The 21,236-nt window shown below is 37.3% G+C and overlaps 1 protein-coding gene across 1 annotated transcript in view; it reads right to left on the bottom strand.

The window, feature by feature from the left end:
• Positions 1-21,236, bottom strand: part of LOC149769845 (protein mono-ADP-ribosyltransferase PARP14-like) — a gene marked incomplete at its 3' end in the record, with an annotated part of 111,194 nt that overhangs the window by 59,350 nt on the left and 30,608 nt on the right. Inside the window, exons 9-11 of the mRNA XM_089949753.1 lie at positions 12,075-12,320; positions 8,123-8,359; positions 105-1,673 (exon numbers count right to left, since the gene is read on the bottom strand). Coding sequence (XP_089805879.1) covers positions 105-1,673; positions 8,123-8,359; positions 12,075-12,320 — 2,052 coding nt within the window. The remainder of the gene's footprint in view (positions 1-104; positions 1,674-8,122; positions 8,360-12,074; positions 12,321-21,236) is intronic.

Genomic DNA, 21,236 nt, shown 5'->3' on the forward strand with positions numbered 1-21,236 from the left:
GAATCTGCAACCTGAACAAGATACCCCATATTTCAAACTGGATGGTTTGGCAACTAAACTGTACTATCTGAAGTCCATAAATTGAATCCCAATTTTATACATACCAAAACTGTTTGTCTCTTCCTCATTCTCCCTCAAGCCATACTGTTCCTGTCCCCTTATCTTGATCACACATGAAACCTGGTTTTCCACTGCAGAAATATGCTCTTGCCCTTTGGCTTCCATATACCCAGCAATACCAGGTTTATTTAATTCATGCTCACGATGTTGAACCTTATTAATAAGCTCCTGCAGTCTATAAGTAACCTGGTTGATACCATCTTGATTGCCCCGAACAAGAAATCCTCCTTTTGACTGGCTGATAATCTGTACATAATAATGTTTTAGGTCTTTTGCAATTCTGTCAATCACATCCTTATTTTTTTTCTCAATCAACTGCATAGTGCCACTTTTGCAAGTAACTATCTTCTCAAAAATAGTATTTCGTGACAGGAAATCATTGACTTCTTCAATAACTGCACCTAAAATATCATCTGTGAAATAAAGAAAAAGTTTGGAGAGATCTTGGGCCAATGCTACATTAAATTTTCCCTGATACTGCTTCTCCAGGTCTTTCATCTTGTCCCTCCACTGTTGTGATTGGACTACAGCTCTTTGGTTGTCTTCCAAGTTTCTTTGATGTTCTTTCACACTGTCTTTAATGATATGACTACTTTTCACAACAGCTTCATCTGAATCAGCATATATATTCAGGTTGGTACCTTCTATTTCCCAAACCCCAACCAGTTTCTCGCACTTTAATTTTGCAACAATGTAATCCTTGACCTCTTTGGATTTGTACAGATGCAAACATGCCTCAGGTATGTCGTTCAATTTTGACACTGCAGCATTGTGTACTGCTTCATACATAGCAACCTGTGCAGTCCTAATATCTTCCATGAGACCTTCAAACACAATCTCATTCTTATTTAGGTTTATCTTGACCTTTAATCCATTAAACTGTTGTTCCATTTTGTTTGGATATTTCTGGGCAAGCAGTAGTTTCAACTGGTGATATTTCAAATTGGTCAATGACTCTTTGGTCTGTTTCTTCTTCCTGTCAAAGTCAGCTTCTGCTTTCTTGATAATATCCTCTATATCCTTCACAACAACTGTAGCCACAGCTTTATGACCCACAACTTGAATACAGAATACTGCCTTCTTGACAAATAAAGCAACACCATCAGGATTTGCAATCACAATATTCTGCAGGTTCTGAAGAACTGTCTCAAAAACGTCCTGGAAAACCCTGAGTTCATGGACAGAAATAACTTTCAAGAAGTCATGCAAGTTTTGCTCAGCCTGTTTAGCCCAAGAGAGAGCCTTTTTTTTACAATCCTGGACATGAGATGTCAATGTGCAAGTCAGTGTTGTGCAGTCTGTCTCTGTCTGTGGCCATTGAATCTGAGTGAAGCAATCCTGGAGTTGTTTTTCTACAGCTGTTCTGTTGGGCTCTGACTTCATGAGAAATTGTATCTTTGCAAACTCCAGTCCTTCTAGTTTTACTGGCTTGGGGGTCTTGAAGGAAGGCCCATTATTATCATTAGAAATACGTCCTAGGCATTCATAGTACATCGAAACCTGTATATCTGATCCGTCTATCTTATGTTTCCGTTGCAACACTCGGTCACAAACTGAAATGAAATTAAACAGTTTTATACATAATATATTCCTGTTGTAAACAATGTTTTAAAATGTAAGAAAGAACTAGATTTGTGATTGTAAGATACATATGCCATATAAAAAAATTAATAGAACGAAGAATACCAAATTTACTTTGTTTACATCAAAATAGTCCTTGCTAAATGAGTCCAAAAATTTATAAAATTTGTAACAAGCTGCAAAACTACTTCACTGGTCTGAAAATCCAATCAGGTCATCTACATATGAATATAAATATGTCAACAAACCTTTGTTGGTCTACAGCAAGTGATTTTTATTTTCTTCTTAAAAGTGTCTCCCAGAAGTATCAATATTTGTAAAAATTGAAAAACCTATAATGGCCATGTAATCAAACCAGGCAATTTGCATATGAATACAAATATGTTTACTAAATATAATTGTTATACACTGAGTGGTTTTTGTGAAATTTTGCATAAAGGCTTCTCTGTACAGATTAACAGATATATGGACAAATGCAACAAAAACAAGACATCCTGGCTGCAATCAGTGGTAGTATAAAAGTAAATTTGTATTATGTCAACTAAATCTGCTCATAAATATATATTCAGTGGACTTGTTAATTCTCATTTTCTGTCACTGCTTGATTATTCATTGATAACTGATACCAAATTTCTTAATCCATGCAGTGGCAATGTAACATTATTTGCATGCACACATACTTGAATACACAAAGCAAACCAAAGCAAACTGCCACTGGTCAAAGTTTACCAATGCAACCAATGAAATTCACTCTTCTACTTATCTTCAAGTGAACAGGATATGATAAGTTTACAATATAAACAACCAGCATCTACTGATTAGCTGATCTTCAATGGAATTCTTTGCCAATTTACAATAAAAGAGATGATGCAGGTGGGATATATAAATTAAAATATATACTGTAAGATTTCCATGAGGAATTTAAATATCAATTAAAATAGATACTTCAAGATTTCTATGCAGAATTTACACTGTATCAGGGCCATTACTTAGATGAAACAGAGTTTAAGCTAACAAGCCCTGTTTGACTATGTTTATATTAATAGTTAAGCCTTTTGGTTTTAAAGTAGTAATGTATTCTGTTACTTGGGTGAAGTTCAACTAAATATTACCAACTGTGTCAAATTATTGTGTCTTACATAAAATTCATTCAACATATACTCAGTGATATATTTTCTTTCTTTAGGTATTTACAATACATAAAAAGTGACACTTGACTGATTGCGGTTCCATACACATTGAAATAAAGAAGTGTCAAGATTTTCAATGTTATTTATGGCAGCTATATATGTGGTCAATTGGCACCATTTTCATTCAAGACCAACTTGATATCATAATTAGTTGTTATCTAGTGAAAATCCCATGTCAATACAACTTTCTATATACCAGAAAGGATGCATAAATAAGATTTTCAAAATGTCCACCACAGTGGCCATAATGAATATTAGCTTGGTATCATTTCCATTTATAAAAAATCTATACATCATACATATTCTGGTTAAAACCCAGTAATGATACAACTTCCATCTAGGAGGGGAAGTTTTAAGATTTTGAAAAAGCCATTGTGTTAGATATATGGCACAATATTTATTTAAAAGCAACCTGACACCATGAGAAGTCGTCCAGTGAATTTAAACCCTATACTGAAACATACATGTAAACCTTCCAGCTTGGAGGGTTTACCTCCTGAGAGGAGGGGTGTCTCCCATCCCTACCATCACTCACTGAAATATCCTGCATATACAGACATTAAACTTTTTTCAAACCTTAATTGCTTCCAGTGTAGTATATTAAAGTAATACTGCCGGTGATCACATGACTGTAAACTGACTTAAACTGGGAAAGACAATTTAGTTGCTAATTTGAAGCATCATAAAATAATTAACTTCATTTTGATTCTGTCAGCAGGGTTGCATGGTTTCAGTGTTTAAAGTTTGTTGTCATGGATTATACAATGTGTGATGAGAAATAATTCTGGAAGGATTAAAGATATTAAATATTATGGTTGGGTTACTGAAGAGCTCAATCAGCATAAAACATTAACATGACTTTGATTCTCTCCACTGGATAGGTTCTGCTTAAATTGGTGCTTAAAGTTGTTGAGATGAATTAGAGTGTCTATATTACATGTGATTAAAAGTAATTCAGACAGGAGTAAAGATGTTAACTGATTATGATTGGATTACTAATGAGCTCAAGTAGCACTAAACAGGGTCAGTTAGGTACTGGTGGTGAAAGTTTTTTGAGAGGTCTAACTGTGTGTGTTATCACCCAATTCTAAAATGCAAATATCAAAGCAACTGTAATATCACATGAAATTCAATGATGAATGGAAACAATTTCAGTGGATGCAATCAAATTTAAAGGACAAGAATATGCAGTCTGCCATTTCTGTAAACATCTGCTATGGTGGCAAGAATGACACTACAACTCATACAGGAACCCCATCTCATGAAAGCATATTAAATGTACCAATAAACAGACCAACAATGAATTCCATGAATGCAAAATCAAACATGCATAAAGATATATGTGGCTAGACACTGTCTGCCAAATTTATAGCCGAATGCAATCTCCCTTTTAAGACAGCAGATTTTTTTTCTCAGATGTAATCAAAATAATGTTCCCTGATTTGGAAAACACATAAAAAGTTTTCATACAATCAGAAGAAAACTGCTCACATAGTGACACAAGCTCTGTCACTTAAGATAAGAAAGTTGCAGGTATGTGCCACAATGAAAACTTTCCCATTTTCATTTATAATAATTCCTCTTTTGAAGTCAAATATCCTGACCAAATTTGCAAATCTCCTGATCTGTCCATAGCTTGTTTCTTTTTTATTTGTCATATGTATGCTAATATAATTTCCATTCATAAGGAATAGAATAACAAGAATTTCAAGATGGTTGCTATGGTGGCCATATTGGATCTCAGATCAGTACTACTTTCATTTAGGACCATTCAGACATCATAAGGAGTCTTTTTGTGAAAACCCCATGTTGATACCAAAATACAATCACAAGGCATAGCAATTGCAAGATTTTCAATCTTTGATTGAAGTTAATTCTTCTTCAGTCACTGTCTTCCTCATAGATACCATAATACCTTTCCCAAACCCGACTTGGCAATAATGCTGTTTACTTTACACATGCACCATCGCAGAGCATTTTGCACATGACCCTTCTATTTAATACAGAGACTGAGAGCTATTACTATACATCCCTGTTTGTTTGTACCCCTCTATCAATTTCAATAATGAAGACGTTTAATGTGATAAAAAGTGCACAGAACTAACTCAATTGAATCACTGATTTATAATTTCTAACCTGACTGTAACCAGAATGGCACTAATACAGGCATCCCCTGCAACTTTCATGCTTAACAGACTTTCCATACTAACATGGCACCATATTGCGTACATTATGGGCGGTACTTTATTTCTATCAGACAATATATTGACGTAGTTGATCCCATTCAGTAACTGCCAGATAATTCCATAAATTACCATTACATTGAGAGTTTAGAATTACATCCCTTTGCACACATGAACATAGAAATTAAACCACTTATTAAATCCATGTGAAAGGCAAATTTGTTGTTGTCATTATTTTCCTTTGCTTGATTTGACATTGTAAATATTGGAAGCTTTGTTATTGTTGTTGTGGGGTTTAACGCCATTTTTCAGCACATGGTAGGCTATGCATAGCGGCCAGTATTAATGGTGGAGGAAAAGCCCGGGAAGAACCACCGACCCACAAGAAGCTACTGGCAAGTTTTCTCACATACCCACATTGGCTGAATCCTAGACTCGAACTCATGCAGACAGAGGTGAGATGGCAGTGATCCATAATGGAGAGTGCTTTAGACCACTTGGACACTCTGGCCCCTAATATTGGAAGCAGACGACATATGTATGTACACTGGTAGTCATGCATACACCCATTTGCTAGAGATGGACTTGTCCAGGAACAGGAAATGGATCTCGAGCATGCATGTCTATTATATTGCAAACTTCCATTAAGCGTGAAACATGCAGATGATGACGATGTTTGGGACACTACTCAGAGTCAGGTTAGAAATAGCAAATCACTGAATGAATTGACTAAGTATCCTTGCACTTTTTACCAAATTAAAGGTTTCCATGATTGAAATTGGTGGGGGGGGGGGTACAAACAAACAGAGATGTATAGTCAGACTATAACTATGGCAGGTTACTATTGCTTTACTTTCATACTTATTTCCTTTGTTTTTTTTTGTCAAACCAAATACAAATTTTCCATATTTAGTCAGCTTATATATGGGTCATGTATTTTTCCATGTTTATACCTATTCAGTTGAGGGAGGAGGGTCAGCTTACATGTAAATGAGCTTATACAGCAATTTTTACAACTTTGAAAGGCCTTCTTACCATAATGCTTCTGATTAAATTTTGTATAAAGAAATGCAATTTATGTGTTTCACATTTTTTTAGTAATGGTGGCCACAGTTATGCTGAATCAGCATACTTTTTAACTCTGAAAGTCCATTCTCAAAACAAATTCTTCTAAAATTTGGTTCAATTCCTTGGTTTAAAAAGGTTTTCCTAATTACATTTTGGCCAAAACTGATGATATATTTGTATAAGTTTCACATCTCTGAGATATCTGATTCCAATATTGTGTGAGTGTGTTTGTGTCTTTTGGATTTTTAATATAGCTTTAACAATTTTTCAGTCATATCGCTATGATGTCTGCAGTGTGGCAGTTTATAGTGATGTCTAGCACTGGGGCATCATGCTGCAGACATGTAGAATGATGTCCCACCCAGGGATATTATCCTGAGCGCCAAGCGAGGCAGCTGTTAGTACCATTATTGTAAGTCTTTGGAATGACTCAGCCAGGGATCGAACCCACAACCTCCCAGACACAAGATGGATGCTCTAACCACAAGGCCACCGGAGCGGTTATATATTGTGAACAGTAGACAATGCATGCATGACAGATGCTTGATCGGTTGACTTTAAAGGTGCATTAATAGAAATCTTATTAAAAGTATACATTTCCTACACTTTACTCAATTCTTACTAGCTTTCTGACCTCTTGGATAGTATGAGACTTTCTATTAGCCCCAACACAAATCAGCAGTTAAAAATTGGGTGGGGGGTGTTTGTATATTTATAACAAAGAAAATCCCATCCCAAGTATCCTGAATGGTGTAGTTTACATAATACTGTACTTGAAAAATGCACATAAATATGATTCACACAGACAATCAATACAGTGTAATCTCCTATAATCATTTTTCCTATAGAATATTAAACTGGTGACCAATAAAACCATATAAATTCAGAACTATGTCAATACATTCTGCAACAGCCCTTGTACTAACCCTTTACCTCATACAAGCGCCTTTGGATGCTTCTACTCCATTCACATGGAAGCAGGTTTAGATGCCTCTACTCCATTCATATGGAAGCACCGTTTGATGCCTATACTCCATTCGCGTGAAAGCACCTTTTGACGCCTGCTGTAAACATCAGCCATTTTTAGTGCGCTTTTGTAGGCTACCTTCAGGGAAAATCCCCTATTAGATACCTCATTCAATGCTGTGAATGACCATTATGTCAGATCACGTGGTAACTATTTATGCTCTGGTCGATATCTGCTATTTAATGTAATGGAGGTCATGGATTTTATTCAGTACTTTTCATGATTAGAATCACAACTATAAAAGCTTCAATAACTCTGATACTGCTGTTTATAAATTATCAAATTCAGATGACTTAGTGAACAGTAGATGCAGGCAAAGAACTTGTAAATTTCGAGTATGTGAAATGGCAACTACGGTTGGTCATGCAACTTCACTGACTTGATGGTGAACAAATTCTCTCAAGATTTTAAAGCACATAATTCTTACATTAAAAATAATTACACAGCTATAACATTTTGGACTTTACTCTTAAATTTTTCCATACACTGCTTAACAGTTAACAGGCAGGCCTATGTGTATGGAGTCGAACAGGTAACAGGTGTTCTATTTATAGTGCATTGCACTGGGTAACTTTGCTACATGTGTATCGGAGGGCTAAAAAGCTATACACTCTCTGAGGTAAAGGGTTAAGAGACTTCAAGAATTGCAAGGGATAGTAAACTTTTCATCCATTGCACAATAAACAAGGGTAGAAGTTAATATTTTTGAAGTTACTTTAAAATGCAGCTCCAAGGATGTATTATTTAAATTTTTGTAACAGGTAACAACATTATTTTTATCCAATTTGGTTTAAAGACAAAAAGAAGTAATATCCCAGCATGAAACAGAACTGAAATCAGTATAATTTATACAGTGAACCAATCATTAAGACAAAGTCAATGACTTCAAAATGATATAATGTATCAGTCATTTCTAAATCTATGTAAATTACAGAAGAATTTATGTATCTTACTGGTATGGTCCTCAAAAAACACCAGGCAGAATTCTTCTTCTCTGTAATATTCAACTTTCTCCACAGGTCCTCCCAATGATCGTTTCTCGTTTTCAAAATAAAGCTCAATTGTGTCCTTGGTTGTGGTGATGTTCAGATTGAAGATTATGATGCAGTTTGAAACATGAACTTTTGATGGTTGGAGATAACTGTTCTCTAGAGGTCGCTTTTTGCAGGCTTCTTCAAGCTTTTCAAAATCTTGATAAGACAGAAAATAATACAATTTTTCTGAATGCACAGGTATGCATGAACATAAATCAGATATACCACCCAATAAGCACACTTAACAGGAATTGTTTATTTTCAGGAATCTAAACAACCTGTTAAAAACTCATAACCTTTATTTCCAGAAAAAGCAAACTTCTACAATGATGACCTAATGAATACCTGTATAAGAGAGTAATTCATGCATCCATCACTTAAATTCCCGAAGCATCATTAGCTTCAACATTATAGACCCAATCAACAACACAAATATGGGTTTTTATCATCTGCTTCTTTTCCTCTATATTTCTACCACCAAGTGTCACCTGCAGGCATTCTCATCAGCTATTTTCCAAACTAATGACATGTATTATTTTTACAAACTAAATTCTGTGTACCATGCAGTCGACCATTCAAAATGTCTTAGAACATATTATATATAATTTGGAAGTAAAGGGCAGAAGTGAGAATTGCAGATTTGCACTATTTTCAAACAGGACCATCTAGACATTATGCAAAGTTTTGCTGATGTGACCCTCCATTCAGGTGTGTGTTTATTTGGAATTTTTGCATAGCTTTATCAATTTTTGTCATATCACTACAATGTCTGCATTCAGGCAGTTTATACTGAGCACTACAGGGCATCATGCCTCATCCAGGCACATTATCCTGAATGACTAGTCCTAACACTAACCTTTTAATGCTGATTGCCATTTAGCAAGGCAGTTGCTAGTAACATTTTTTAAGTCTTTGGTATGACTCGGCCAGGTTCAAACACATGACCCCTCACATCTGAGGCAAATGCTTTAACCACTTAAGGCACTGAAGCAGTCCACTCCATTCAGAAGTAATGATAAAAGTTTCAATATGGTCATTGTTATAGTCCCGTGGCCCAATTTTCATTTAGGACCAACTAGACCATGGAATAAATGTGTACAGCGTTTCATGGCAACCTTCAGAGTAGTCTAGAATAAGCAGCATTAACAAAGTTATGCCAACAGAAGACAGACATGTCATCCCATAAGCTCTTATAGTCCATGATGGACACATGATGGGAGATGGATAACAAGTCATTTCATAAGCTCTTCTGGTCTTTAAGGCCATTTGAATTTTCCAAACTATTTTTACAGTTAGTTTCTTTTCATGAAAACCATCATCATTTCAAAATAATTCTGGAAATACAATCAATTCTGAATAATGTTTGCCCATGACAAGGGTTCTTAAGAATGCTTTCTCTCATAAGTGACAGTTTGTAAGACACCACTGCTATAATTTTATGTAGTATGAAATGACATTTTACAATAGTATCATTTGAATAAAATAACTGATGTAAATGTCACTGAATTATTATTATGAAATATAAAATCTTAACACAGGCAAAACCAGTTGTAATGGGATTTGTTATAACGGGAATCTGCTTATAATGCGATGACACTATGGTTCCCATTTTTTCATTTAAGGTGATCTTCTTTCTAACATCCTAAATACATATCTGATTTAATTTAATTGTTTGTTTGTTAGTTTTAAATTTTTTAATTCCATTACATGTTGTTGTAATGTAACTTTATTTACTGGAACAGAGATCAATTCTGACTGATTATTTTTTTTTTCAAATTAAACAACTAATAACAGAAACTTTGTATCAAAAAAGTGGAATCAAGGCCATATCTGGAGTACATGACAAATAATGTGTTTATTGTTACAAACTTTTGGTTTTCCCAGAAGGATGAACTCTTGACCACCATCCAGGAATCTGTTTTACATTGTAGTTAGATTTATTACTAATGTTTTGAGAAAGAATTGTCATTCATGCCTTAACACTTGAGAGGTCAAGGTGTTTTATGTTGTGTCCAGTTTAGGCTAATTATATAATTTTCTTCACATTATTTTAAAGAAAAGTGATTCTTTTCGTTGGAAATACTAGTGCTCTAAATTAATTCTTGGACAAGGACATTCAGCGAAATTTATAATGAATTCAAAAGCTGGAATAATATTTTCTGTGATTCAACAAGAGACTGTTGACACTGCAGCACTTCACAGATTACAACTGATGTCATCGTCTTACATTTTGGATTTCATTGGGTTTGAAACAATAGTTTCATTTAGGACTTTTATTTTTTAATTCTTGGAAAATTTTTGGATTTGATTTGTAAAACCTAAGTTCTTTTTCTCATTTTTACCTTGTTTTTCTAGGGAAATAAATTAATTGTTAAATTTTAGAAAGCTTGCTGTCTTTGCTTTTTTCTTGTTACTTTCTGTAAGAGCTTAGACATGTAACATGCTTTTGGTAAAGCCAATTAATCTGAATCTCTAATCTCTAGCAGATTTTTAATTCCAGCACTGCATCTAATGTTGCCTTAACTTCAGCATGCACCATTTCTGCCATTTTGGCATGTACAGCAAACAATTTTGTTAAAAAATAAAGTTTGCTTTGGCATTAATTCCTCTTACCATGAGATAAGCAGTTTAATATATAAATGCACAGCCAATACTGTTTGTTATACATGTACTTAATGAGGATACACAGCAGACCTGGGTACAAACAAGATATTTTCAAAGGGAAGTAGGATATCCATTTCTATGCCCAACCTTTTCAATTAATCAGTATGTTAATATGGCTCTGATATTATTTTTTATTTGGCAAAATCTGTTTCTTGCGCTGCTATTTTTTTTTTGAATGACAGCTGAACACAGATATTTATATCATACATTATCCTAACTATCCCCATAAAACTGAATAGTTATTAATAATATGGTCTTGTTCCATCCTGGTGAGAATGATTGCTTATGAACCTTCCTGGTCCATAAATATAAACTTGAAAGTGTTGGCTTGATTAGTTTGGTGTAATGATCATGATGCCATGTTTCAGACAGAACTTGATCAAATTAAATTTCAAAAATGTATCAGTTTGGTTTTATGTAGATTCAGTAAAAGTGATTAATAGTGGTGACAAAAAAATTACAATCTCTGATGGTTCTTAGAAGTAAAATAAAGAAACATTTTTTAACTTTCAGTCTGAATAGTGTGTATCTTGCAGGTATATTAAAGCAGACTTCGACTGGATCTTTTGATTTGATCAAGCTGTAACAGGGTAGTTTGCTGTGATTTTTAAAACCCTGAAAAGCTAATTCATCCATTTTTAAATCTACTTTTTTATGGGTTTCCAAGACAACATATTCAATAATGAGATTATAATTCCTGGTATGAAGTCACAACTAAATGTAAGAAAAGAAGCTGCTTATTTTGGGATTTCTTAAAGTTAAGCGATTAATACTTGGATGTGGGGTTCCATATTGTACAAGAATATTTTTAAATGGATCAAATTAATCTGTAACAGCTGATTTTTTCAGACTTTATTGGCAACATGACAAGTTATACATAAATAGGCCTACATTGCCATTTACTCTGGATGTAAAGGATTCATTTCATATTGCTTATAATTAACTTATTTGGCTGAGATTTTCTAAAGATGCTCCTACCAAGGAATATCAACATAACAATTTTATAAGAATTATTTCCTTTTCATTAGCATAATACTGTATTTTGGGGTTTGGAATCCATTACCCAATTTTTGCACCCATTAAAAACCATCATCATCATCATCATGTAAATATGTAAACTAGCTCCCTCTAACACTTGAATAGTTTCTTATGACTGCCTGACTGTTTGAATTGTTTTGTCTTTATTTTGTTCCTAATTATAACTTACCAATGGTTTCCTCAAATGTGATGATAACTCTTTGCTTGTCCTCACCATAGAGAAATTTAACTGGGGTCAGGTTTGTTCGGGCCTCCAGAAAATTGGTCAAGCCATCCTGGGTCACTTTACTATTAAGCCCTACTAACAGAATCCTGTCTTCATAGGTTGGCCTGGGTGGAGGAGGTATGTACAGTTTTACTTCCAATGACTGGCCTTCCACTTTGTGCTGACCATGAGAAACAACCCTCTTGGCAACTAGAAATAAAGGAGAAATTGCATGATACACATCATTATTGATCATTGTTAAGTCACTTTGTATTGTATAACCAACCAACAAATGAACCTTCATTCCCCATCCAATGGATGAACTAAGAATGTTCTGGAAGGTTCAGACTAGTAGAACACCGACCCAGTCTGCTACCCATGAAACATGTATTTTCTCAGGACAAGTCTACTCATTTGACAACAAAGTGGGGTGGTTGAAAGGAATCTGGCAATAGTAGCAGGTAAACATTACATTGTTAAAAATTAATTTGGACACCCACCTCAACTGCATTTCAATATCAGTAATATGTTACCAGCAATATTGCATAGCTGAATGTGCCAGTTAGGTGGGAGGCTGATGGCTTTGGTATAAACAAGGAAATACATTTAGTGTGGGAATGACCACTACCTTAACTTGGTATCTGCTTGGGCTATTTTTGTGCCGTGACTATCAGCCCTAGAGAACTTACGTCTTCACTCTTGTACACCAGGGAACAAAGGTAGAATGATGTGGTGTTGCGTGACAACAAAAAATACAGCCCCCATAACATCTTCCAATGACTGCTGAGTTAGATAGACCCCTGTGGTCGCAATGGCTTCATAATAACAGGCCCCTGATGGCAAGGGACAAATAACCTCTAGTGAATAGCATGATCTACCTTCAAATAGTGGATAACAAAACAGCAGCAGTGCCCTTTCAGGTAAGGAAAAGATGCTTCCGATACTTCCTTCTCCCTTTATAAGTGGCCAGATATAATCATAAAACCCTGAGTAGGCATAAGAGCTGATATATTTTCACCACTGGAGAGATACAACTCAAACTGGCGATCTCAATAAGGAGTGCTTCTGACAGATGCTGTATTTCTTGTAAAGAAAACTGTTTGACAAAGGAGAGACACTGACTTTTAATTGACACTGAACCATAGACAACCCTGTTCAATAGACAGAGCATGAAGCTCATTCCTTCATCTTACTGATGAAGAGCAAAAAAACCATTTGCAAGGTTATGGGTTCTCAAAACAAGCAACACCTGATGGTTCGAAGGTTTTAGTTAGGACCACAAGATACGTGCAAGATTCCATCTGGGCATTAAAGAACAAGACAACAGCCTCTGCAGCTCAAAATGCCTGATAAGTCAGCAATATGAGAATCGGAACTGAAGGATGGACATTTTGAAAATGCAAGTTTGTTGAATAGGGCTGCCCCATAGCCCTTAATAGTAGAAAACAAACTTTTAGTAAATTGTGTTTCTCCGAGAATACTTACCCGATCACATTAACGTTAGGATATAAGCTTGCTACCTCTCGAATCCAGCCCTACTAAAAGACGAAAATTCGTCTTTTTGGTCTATCTCATACAGACCAAAGGGCAATAACTCTTGCCCCTTACCTCCCCTTGCCACCGCCAGGTGTCACTAGTTTTTTTAAGCTGAGTGATATATATTATATGAGGATGCTCGCATAGCGGGTGGTTGGGAGGGTTTTTAAGTAATGTGATTGGGTAAGTATTCTCGGAGAAACACAATTTACTAAAAATTTGCTTTCTCCTTCAAATACGTTCCCCGATCACATTAACGTTAGGAAAATAAGTAATAGGAGGAGGGAATGCTGAGCATCCTACCTCCACTCCGGGTACCTTCTAGGGAATGATGACTGGATTCCCCATTTGAACGATAACCCGTTCTCCTAATTTCATCAGCAACACAGCCTAGGGTCCCGTTATATGTGACCCCTATATACGGTTAAGAAGATAGTTATTGAAATCTTCTTACCTATGAAATTTCACTGGCGAATCCAGCGAAGCTGATAGGCTGTGCTGATTGTTTTAAATGGGTCTGGTGGTCATCTGGGCTGCCGACACCGGACCTACCAGATTCAAGGTTTACGTCTGCGAAGCCAAATCTCTGAGATAAAAACTGGAGAAGGTTGACTCTGCATGCCAGCCAACAGCTTCTATTATATCTCGGATCGAAATATTGGGTTCGAATGCCAGGCTCGCCAAGATTGCTCTAATCTCATGAGCCGTAATCTTCATGAGGCGACTCTGATCTTGCGAGACCTCAGAGTACGCTGAGCATATAACCCACTTCAGCCATGAATCAAGGGCTTGAGGGGTGATATCCCGTTTACCAGCTTTGACCAGAAGAAAGAGGCACTTACGTGTGTCCCGACATGCCTCTGTGCGTTTTAAATAGTGCTTGAGTGCATGAACAGGATCTTGCATGGCTGCTGCTCTTGATTTATCTATGGAAGAGAGCAAGCGAATGATGATTCTTTGATTGCCAATGGATGGTAACCTATTTTTGGCTACAAAGCCTGGTTGCATCAGGAGGACCACCGAACCATCTGATCTGAACTGAAGAAAGTTCGGGTCACTGGAAAGGGCATGTAACTCGCTCACCCTGCATGCTGAAGCTAAGGCTATCAAGAAACATGTTTTGTATGATAGTAGCTTTAACGAAGTGTGGGCTAAAGGTTCAAATTTGTCTGAATTGAGCCATGTTAAAACCCAGGACAGATTCCATTTTGGAAACAGGGTGAGGGATTTTGGTCGATTGAAATCAAAATTGGCTAAAAGATCTAATAGATCTTTGTTATGCCCAATATCACATCTACCATGATGGCAGAATGTGTCTGATATCATGGAGCGGTAGCCTTTGATAGTAATTGGGGCCAACTGTTTCTCCTCGAAAAGCCAGAGACAAAAGTTGGCCAGTTGAGGGATTGAGACACTCAAAGGGACGATGTTATTGATATGGCACCAGTCCCTGAAAACACGCCACTTTCCCTCGTAAGCCTTCAGAGTGGAGGGCCTTCTTGCTCTTGAGATTCTCTCCACAATCGAAGGTTTAAATTGTTTGTCTTGCAAGGCTGCCCGGACAAGAGCCTTAAGTGTGAAGAAGAAGATGGTCCGGGCAGGGGTGGAACACCTGTGACCGTGGTTGTTTGAGAAGATTTGGGCTGGTTGGAATCTTCCTGGGTAGATCTATCGCTAGATCGAGTATATCAGTGACCCAGGAATTGTTCCATCTGAGAGGGGCAATCATAATCATCTGACAGTTCTGACCCCTTAACCTCTGGATTATTTTCGGTACCAAAACCGTGGGAGGGTAGGCGAATGCCCACAACCCCTCCCAGCTGATTGACAGAGCGTCCACAGCCCAAGCCTCTGGGTCTGGAACCGGAGAGACGAAGGTGGGCACCTTGCAATTCCACCTTGTCGCAAAAAGATCGATCATCGGACGCCCCCAAAGTGTGCAAATCCGAAGAAAGACTGATTGATGGAGTGACCATTCCGTGTGAATGATTTGACCTTTCCTTGATAGAGTGTCGGCCAAGACATTGAGTCTGCCGGGAATGTGTCTGATTTGTACGTTGATGTGGAGGTTGTCGCACCAATGTAGAAACTGCTAGATCAGAATGCACAGGTCTGGTGATCTGGTGCCCCTTTGTTTGAGGAGGTAAGTCACCACCACAGAGTTGTCTGACATAATGAGGACAGTTTTTCCTGAGAGTTGATCCTTCCAGAAATGAAAGGCATTGATGACAGCCCTCATTTCTAAAAGGTTGATGTGGAGAGGCCTCTCTCCTGGCTCCCATGTGCCACTGACTGTAGCGAAGTTCGGCAACAGGTGGGCACCCCAACCGTAGGTACTGGCGTCGGTACGGGTTGTGCCACTGACGTAGGAACGATCGTATCTCGGGCGTGATCATTATTGTTTGATTGAGGAGACTTGAAAAGGGGCGCCATTGTGCCAGTAACGTCATTTGTAAGGGACGCATCAAAAGACGGCCAAGCGGGATCAAGTCCGCCACCGCATTGAATAATCTGAGGAGTTGCAAGAATTCTCTCGCTGAAATCCATGTCCTGTTGGAAACGGACTCGATGAGTTCGACGATCCGGATTACGCGAGCGCGAGGAAGCCGTACCAGATTCAGATCGGTGAGAAACTCCATACCCAGATGGACAAAACGCTGAGATGGACGGAGATCGGACTTTTCCCAGTTCACGAGAAAGCCTAGATGATCTAAAAGTGCTAAAAGATCGTTTCTGCCTTTGAGCAGAATAGAACTTACCATATGTTTCTGGAGGATGTCGTCCAAGTACACTGCCATCCCTGTAGATGAAGTCGAGTGGAACAGGGTGACGACGCAATCTATAACCTTGGTAAAAGCCCAAGGGCTGATGTTGAGGCCAAAGGGTAGGACCTGGAACTGATAAACCACGTCGCGGTAAGCGAATAGGAGAAATTTCCGTGACGCGGGGTGGATAGGGACGTGAAAATATGCGTTGGTCATATCTAGACTGACGACATACTCGTCCCGCCGGATGGAAAGACGGATTGATCTTGCCATTTCCATCTTGAATTTCGGTGGTAAAATGTATTGGTTGAAACGACTCAGGTCGATGATTGGCCTCAACTTGCCTTTTGTCTTCTGGATAAGAAACAGCCTGGAATAAAACCCCGGCGATTGCGTTTTTTTTTCACAATCTCCACTGCCCGTTTTTCTATGAGTGACCGTATCTCCTGTTGTAGAAAGGTATCCTTCTCCCGATCGGATGGTACGTCCGTGAAGAGGGGAGAGGAGGACAGGGGAGGGGGTTGGATAAATGAATCCGAAGTCCCTCCGAAATGACCTGGATCACCCAATCGTTCTGAGGAAAAAAGGCAGTCCAGTGGTCCTGAAATTGCAGGAGGCGGCCGCCCACAGGTAGGCTGGCCGCGGGTGGTGGAGAGGGTATGTCAATTTTTAGAGTTAGGAGGCTTGAAGACGGAGAAACTTTGTTTCTTACCGCCTCTGTATGGTTGCCTCCTAGCTTGATTAGACCGTTGTCTCCTGGCATTGGGTTGGGATCTATACTGCACATTTGATTGTAAGGATCCCTTGTCCCTGGTCCGCCAATCATCCCTCCGCTGTGGCAGGGGCTGATTTTTTCTAAACACCTGCGAGGGCTGTGGCAGGGGCTGATTTTTTCTAAACGCCTGTGAGGGTTGGGCGGCGAGTTGGAGGAACAGTTCCTGAGCTGCATGCTTCTGAACTTCTTCAATTTTTCCTCCAAAGAGTAAAGGCGACCCAAACGGAGTCATCCGTAAAGCCAGAGTATGATGGGGCTTGAGCGACGTGGACAACAGACATGTGTCACGTCGTATCAGGTCTAAGTTGGCAGAAGTAGTCAACGCATTAGCCATGGAATGGTGAGCTGTCCTGTTAATAACTCTAGCAATCCGGGCCGTCGCTTCCCAAGCGTGGTCATTGTCAGATTTTTCTGCGAGTCGGAAAAAGGGCTAATGAAGCCAAGTCTAACATTGAAGACGTAGCGACTATGTTCCGGACTAGATTTGACGTGGCATGGAATACATTTTTGTCCACTTTGTAAAACAGTGGAGTGGACATGTAAACTGCTTCCATATTTTTGTCCAGGGCCAGAAGATCCGTACTGAAGGCGTCTGAATGAGTTTTGTACCAGCGACGTTCTCGTGTCGCTGGTACAAATGCTAAGATGGCTTGGATTGTTTGGAGGTATAATGTACGTGTTATCAGTACAAGCGAAGCTTAAAAACTAGTGACACCTGGCGGTGGCAAGGGGAGGTAAGGGGCAAGAGTCATTGCCCTTTGGTCTATATGAGATAGACCGAAAAGACGAATTTTCGTCTTTTAGTAGGGCTGGATTCGAGAGGTAGCAGGCTTATATCCTAATGTTAATGTGATCGGGGAACGTATTTGAAGGAGAAACAAAGCTTTGTCTCTCTTCTCTCTGAGGCAATATTAAGCGCTGGTCTCCCAGCTGGTCAAGAAGATCATTGAGTCATAATCATTGGGAGTATTTGTGAATGTGAAAGTAAAGAGACCAACCTGCAAAGGTGAAATGGTATGGTTTTAAAACTCCTTTGCAAATGTGCAGATTAGTTGGTAATTTGACACTGCATTATTTTAATTGAAAATCAAGTAAATATTTCAAGAAGTATTTAACTGAAATTGCTATGATAATGCCACCATTTACTCATTATAACTAACTATATATTGCTATTATTGTTTTAGGGAAAAGTCAATGTTGGTATGACCATCCCTTAAGGAGAATTAGCCATACAAAGACTTTCAAGATGGCCATCAAAGCTGTTTGGAAACTTTAACATGATCATTTTTAAACTGGAACAACAGTTACTATAAAGTAATTATAACAAATAAAATGTCCATCCATTCTGGCATCTTCAGTAGCCAAGGTTCCAGTAGGTTAATCTAACTTAACATGCTGTAACAAGTTTTCTTGAACCAGGAGAGAAAAGGAATCCTACTGGATATATTTGCTACCATAGAACACACAAACCATGCATCCTTAATAAAGCAGGCTACAGAAAGACATGGACACAAAAATAAAATCATCTTTTACAGCCATCATTTTTAAATTAAATATTTCTTTTCATTTTGCTCATTAGTCATGCCACCTATAATTACTATTAAAACAATAAAATATCCAGGATATAATTTACCGTTACACCAAATTACATAAAATAACAGATGGTAATATGGCTCATCCATTTGTATGTTGATATAAATTAGATACATATCATCATCAGTCAACCTGAAGCCAACTTATGTCCAAACATAAAACATTGTCAAGTTAACTTAAGTCAAAATATAAAACATTTTCAAGCTCTGATTCCAGTAGAAATAAACATGTGAACTTTCATAACTTTAATGTTTTTTTGTGTTTATTGTCTTCTCTAGATTTTTGTACCTGCCTTTGAAAAAGACTCAACTGCACCCAAACCAAAATGCATGCTTACCACAAGCTTGCTGCAAGCTTACCACAATAGCTAGTTGAAGTTGCACAAGCTAGTAAGAGAGCTCACACAAACTTGTACAAGCTTGCAAAAGGAATTTTTCCAAGTCTGCAAGCTTGCAAAATCTAAAGTTCAAGCTTGCGCAAGCTTGCAAAAGGAATTTCTCCAAGTCTGCAAGCTTGCAAAATCTGATATTCAAGATTGCACAAGCTTGCAAAAGGAATTTCTCCAATTCTGCAAGCTTGGAAAATCTAAAATTCAAGCTTGCAAAAGGAATTTTCTCATTAAGTCTGCAAGATTGCAAAATCTAAAATTCTACATAAGCCTGCATGCAACCTTGCAGTAATTTAATCAGTCATGAAAGTTGAAAGTTGGCAGCTAGCTATAGCTCCTGCATGAAATCAGGCAGTTCCTGTTGAAACGTTGAATATACATTTTGACTATATATCATGACTGCAGTAGGAAACAAGGCAAATCTAAACGTTATTTTGTTTTTGATTCATAGCATCACATTTTCAATTCTTGCAGAAATCCTAAACAGTTGTACTTAGCTGCTACATACATAAAATGTATTATTTCAACATTTCTCTGTCTGAACTTAAATAGAAACATTATTAATATATATTTCAAATTAAAATATTTCTTATCATAATGTTTAATATAAAATGTAAGTTATTTCTACAAATATCTTTTTTCCAATTTAATGATATATTTTGTTTAATATATCAGCCAGTTTAGATAAACAATTGAGCTTTCTGCATATAAAAGAAATTCTTTACCACAATAACCCCTGGAGGATTTTGTCATTTTTGCCTGAAAATCGAGTAGGAAACACATTTTGAAAGCTATTTCTGAATAGATCCGAAAAAACCAAATCCCCAGTAATCTTTCAATAACATACTGCCTAGTGATGTTAGAAACATCGATTTTCGTTGGCTATTTGACTTGCGCATGAGCAGAAGGGTAAAAGTTGGATTTTTATATAAAAAAATTTGCTAAACAGAGCCATTATTTTTGTATTGAGACCACTCTTTATTCCAAATGCCCATCTAATCCTACTTTTTGCAAAGGCTCATCTGTCTGTTTGCAGTTCATACCGGTTTGCCTTAGATCCGAAACCAAAAAGGCTAAAATCCAGATACAAAATTGGATTCCGACCACAGGCAAATTTTGGGTAGAAAAAAGTCGGGTCCAAAAAATGAGTTTTTTTATCTGTATTTTGTAGTGCAACTAGATATTCCAGATTATTTGGTATCATTGTAGAGCTACATCTGTCTATCTTTGTATAATACAACCCATTTTAGTGTATCATGCATGACCTTGATGGTACAGAGCTCGGCATTAGTCAATTATCTCTGCCCCGTTAAGTCGACGCTAGGGGTTAATGTGTTAAGTGATTGTACACTGAATTGGCTATTTTGTCAGTGAGTGACATGGATTATAATCATAAAATAACTATTGGTTGTCTTTAATCTGTTTATGTTCCTAAAAATACAAATATTTCAATCTACAGGTAAAACAGTTTTAAACTATACAAAAACTTCTCCTTACAAATACACATAACCAGTATATTAACAAAGCCATCCCATCCAATGTTTGCTATAGAACTAATTCAATCACTTTCCACAGTATTAGGTCTTAGTATGATACAGCTCTTATCTTTTAAAAAATTAATAAATAAACCCTGACCAACAATGTCTTCAAGAGGTATGGCTACAAATTATCATACAATTTCCCAGTATAAATGTGAATCAAACATGCATGAACCTGAATGTGGTTTCATCTACAAATGCACATCTTTTTTGAATTTATTTACAATTGCAAAGAATGAAGGAGTGCATCTGCAGTCATTCATCAAGCAGCAGCACAGTGGATAAACTTTAATGTAGAACATATATGGAAGACTGAATAAAGAATTCCATTTAGTAAAATCCTGTAAAATAGATAGTAATTGCTGATTGCAAAGTTATTTACAGACTAACTTAATACAGCAAGATATTTTATGTTAAGTACTTGTAAATGCTATTTACCAACTGCACCATCAAATATAGTCTCAGTAACTCTTGTAATATTAACTTCTCGCATTCAGTTTTTGAAAGAAATGTCACATATTTGTTTCAGTG

This window comes from Sinohyriopsis cumingii, unplaced genomic scaffold (genome assembly GCF_028554795.1).
Source record: "Sinohyriopsis cumingii isolate HCF-2022 unplaced genomic scaffold, ASM2855479v2 utg003218l, whole genome shotgun sequence".
In the NCBI taxonomy this organism is placed as follows: Eukaryota; Metazoa; Mollusca; class Bivalvia; order Unionida; family Unionidae; genus Sinohyriopsis; species Sinohyriopsis cumingii.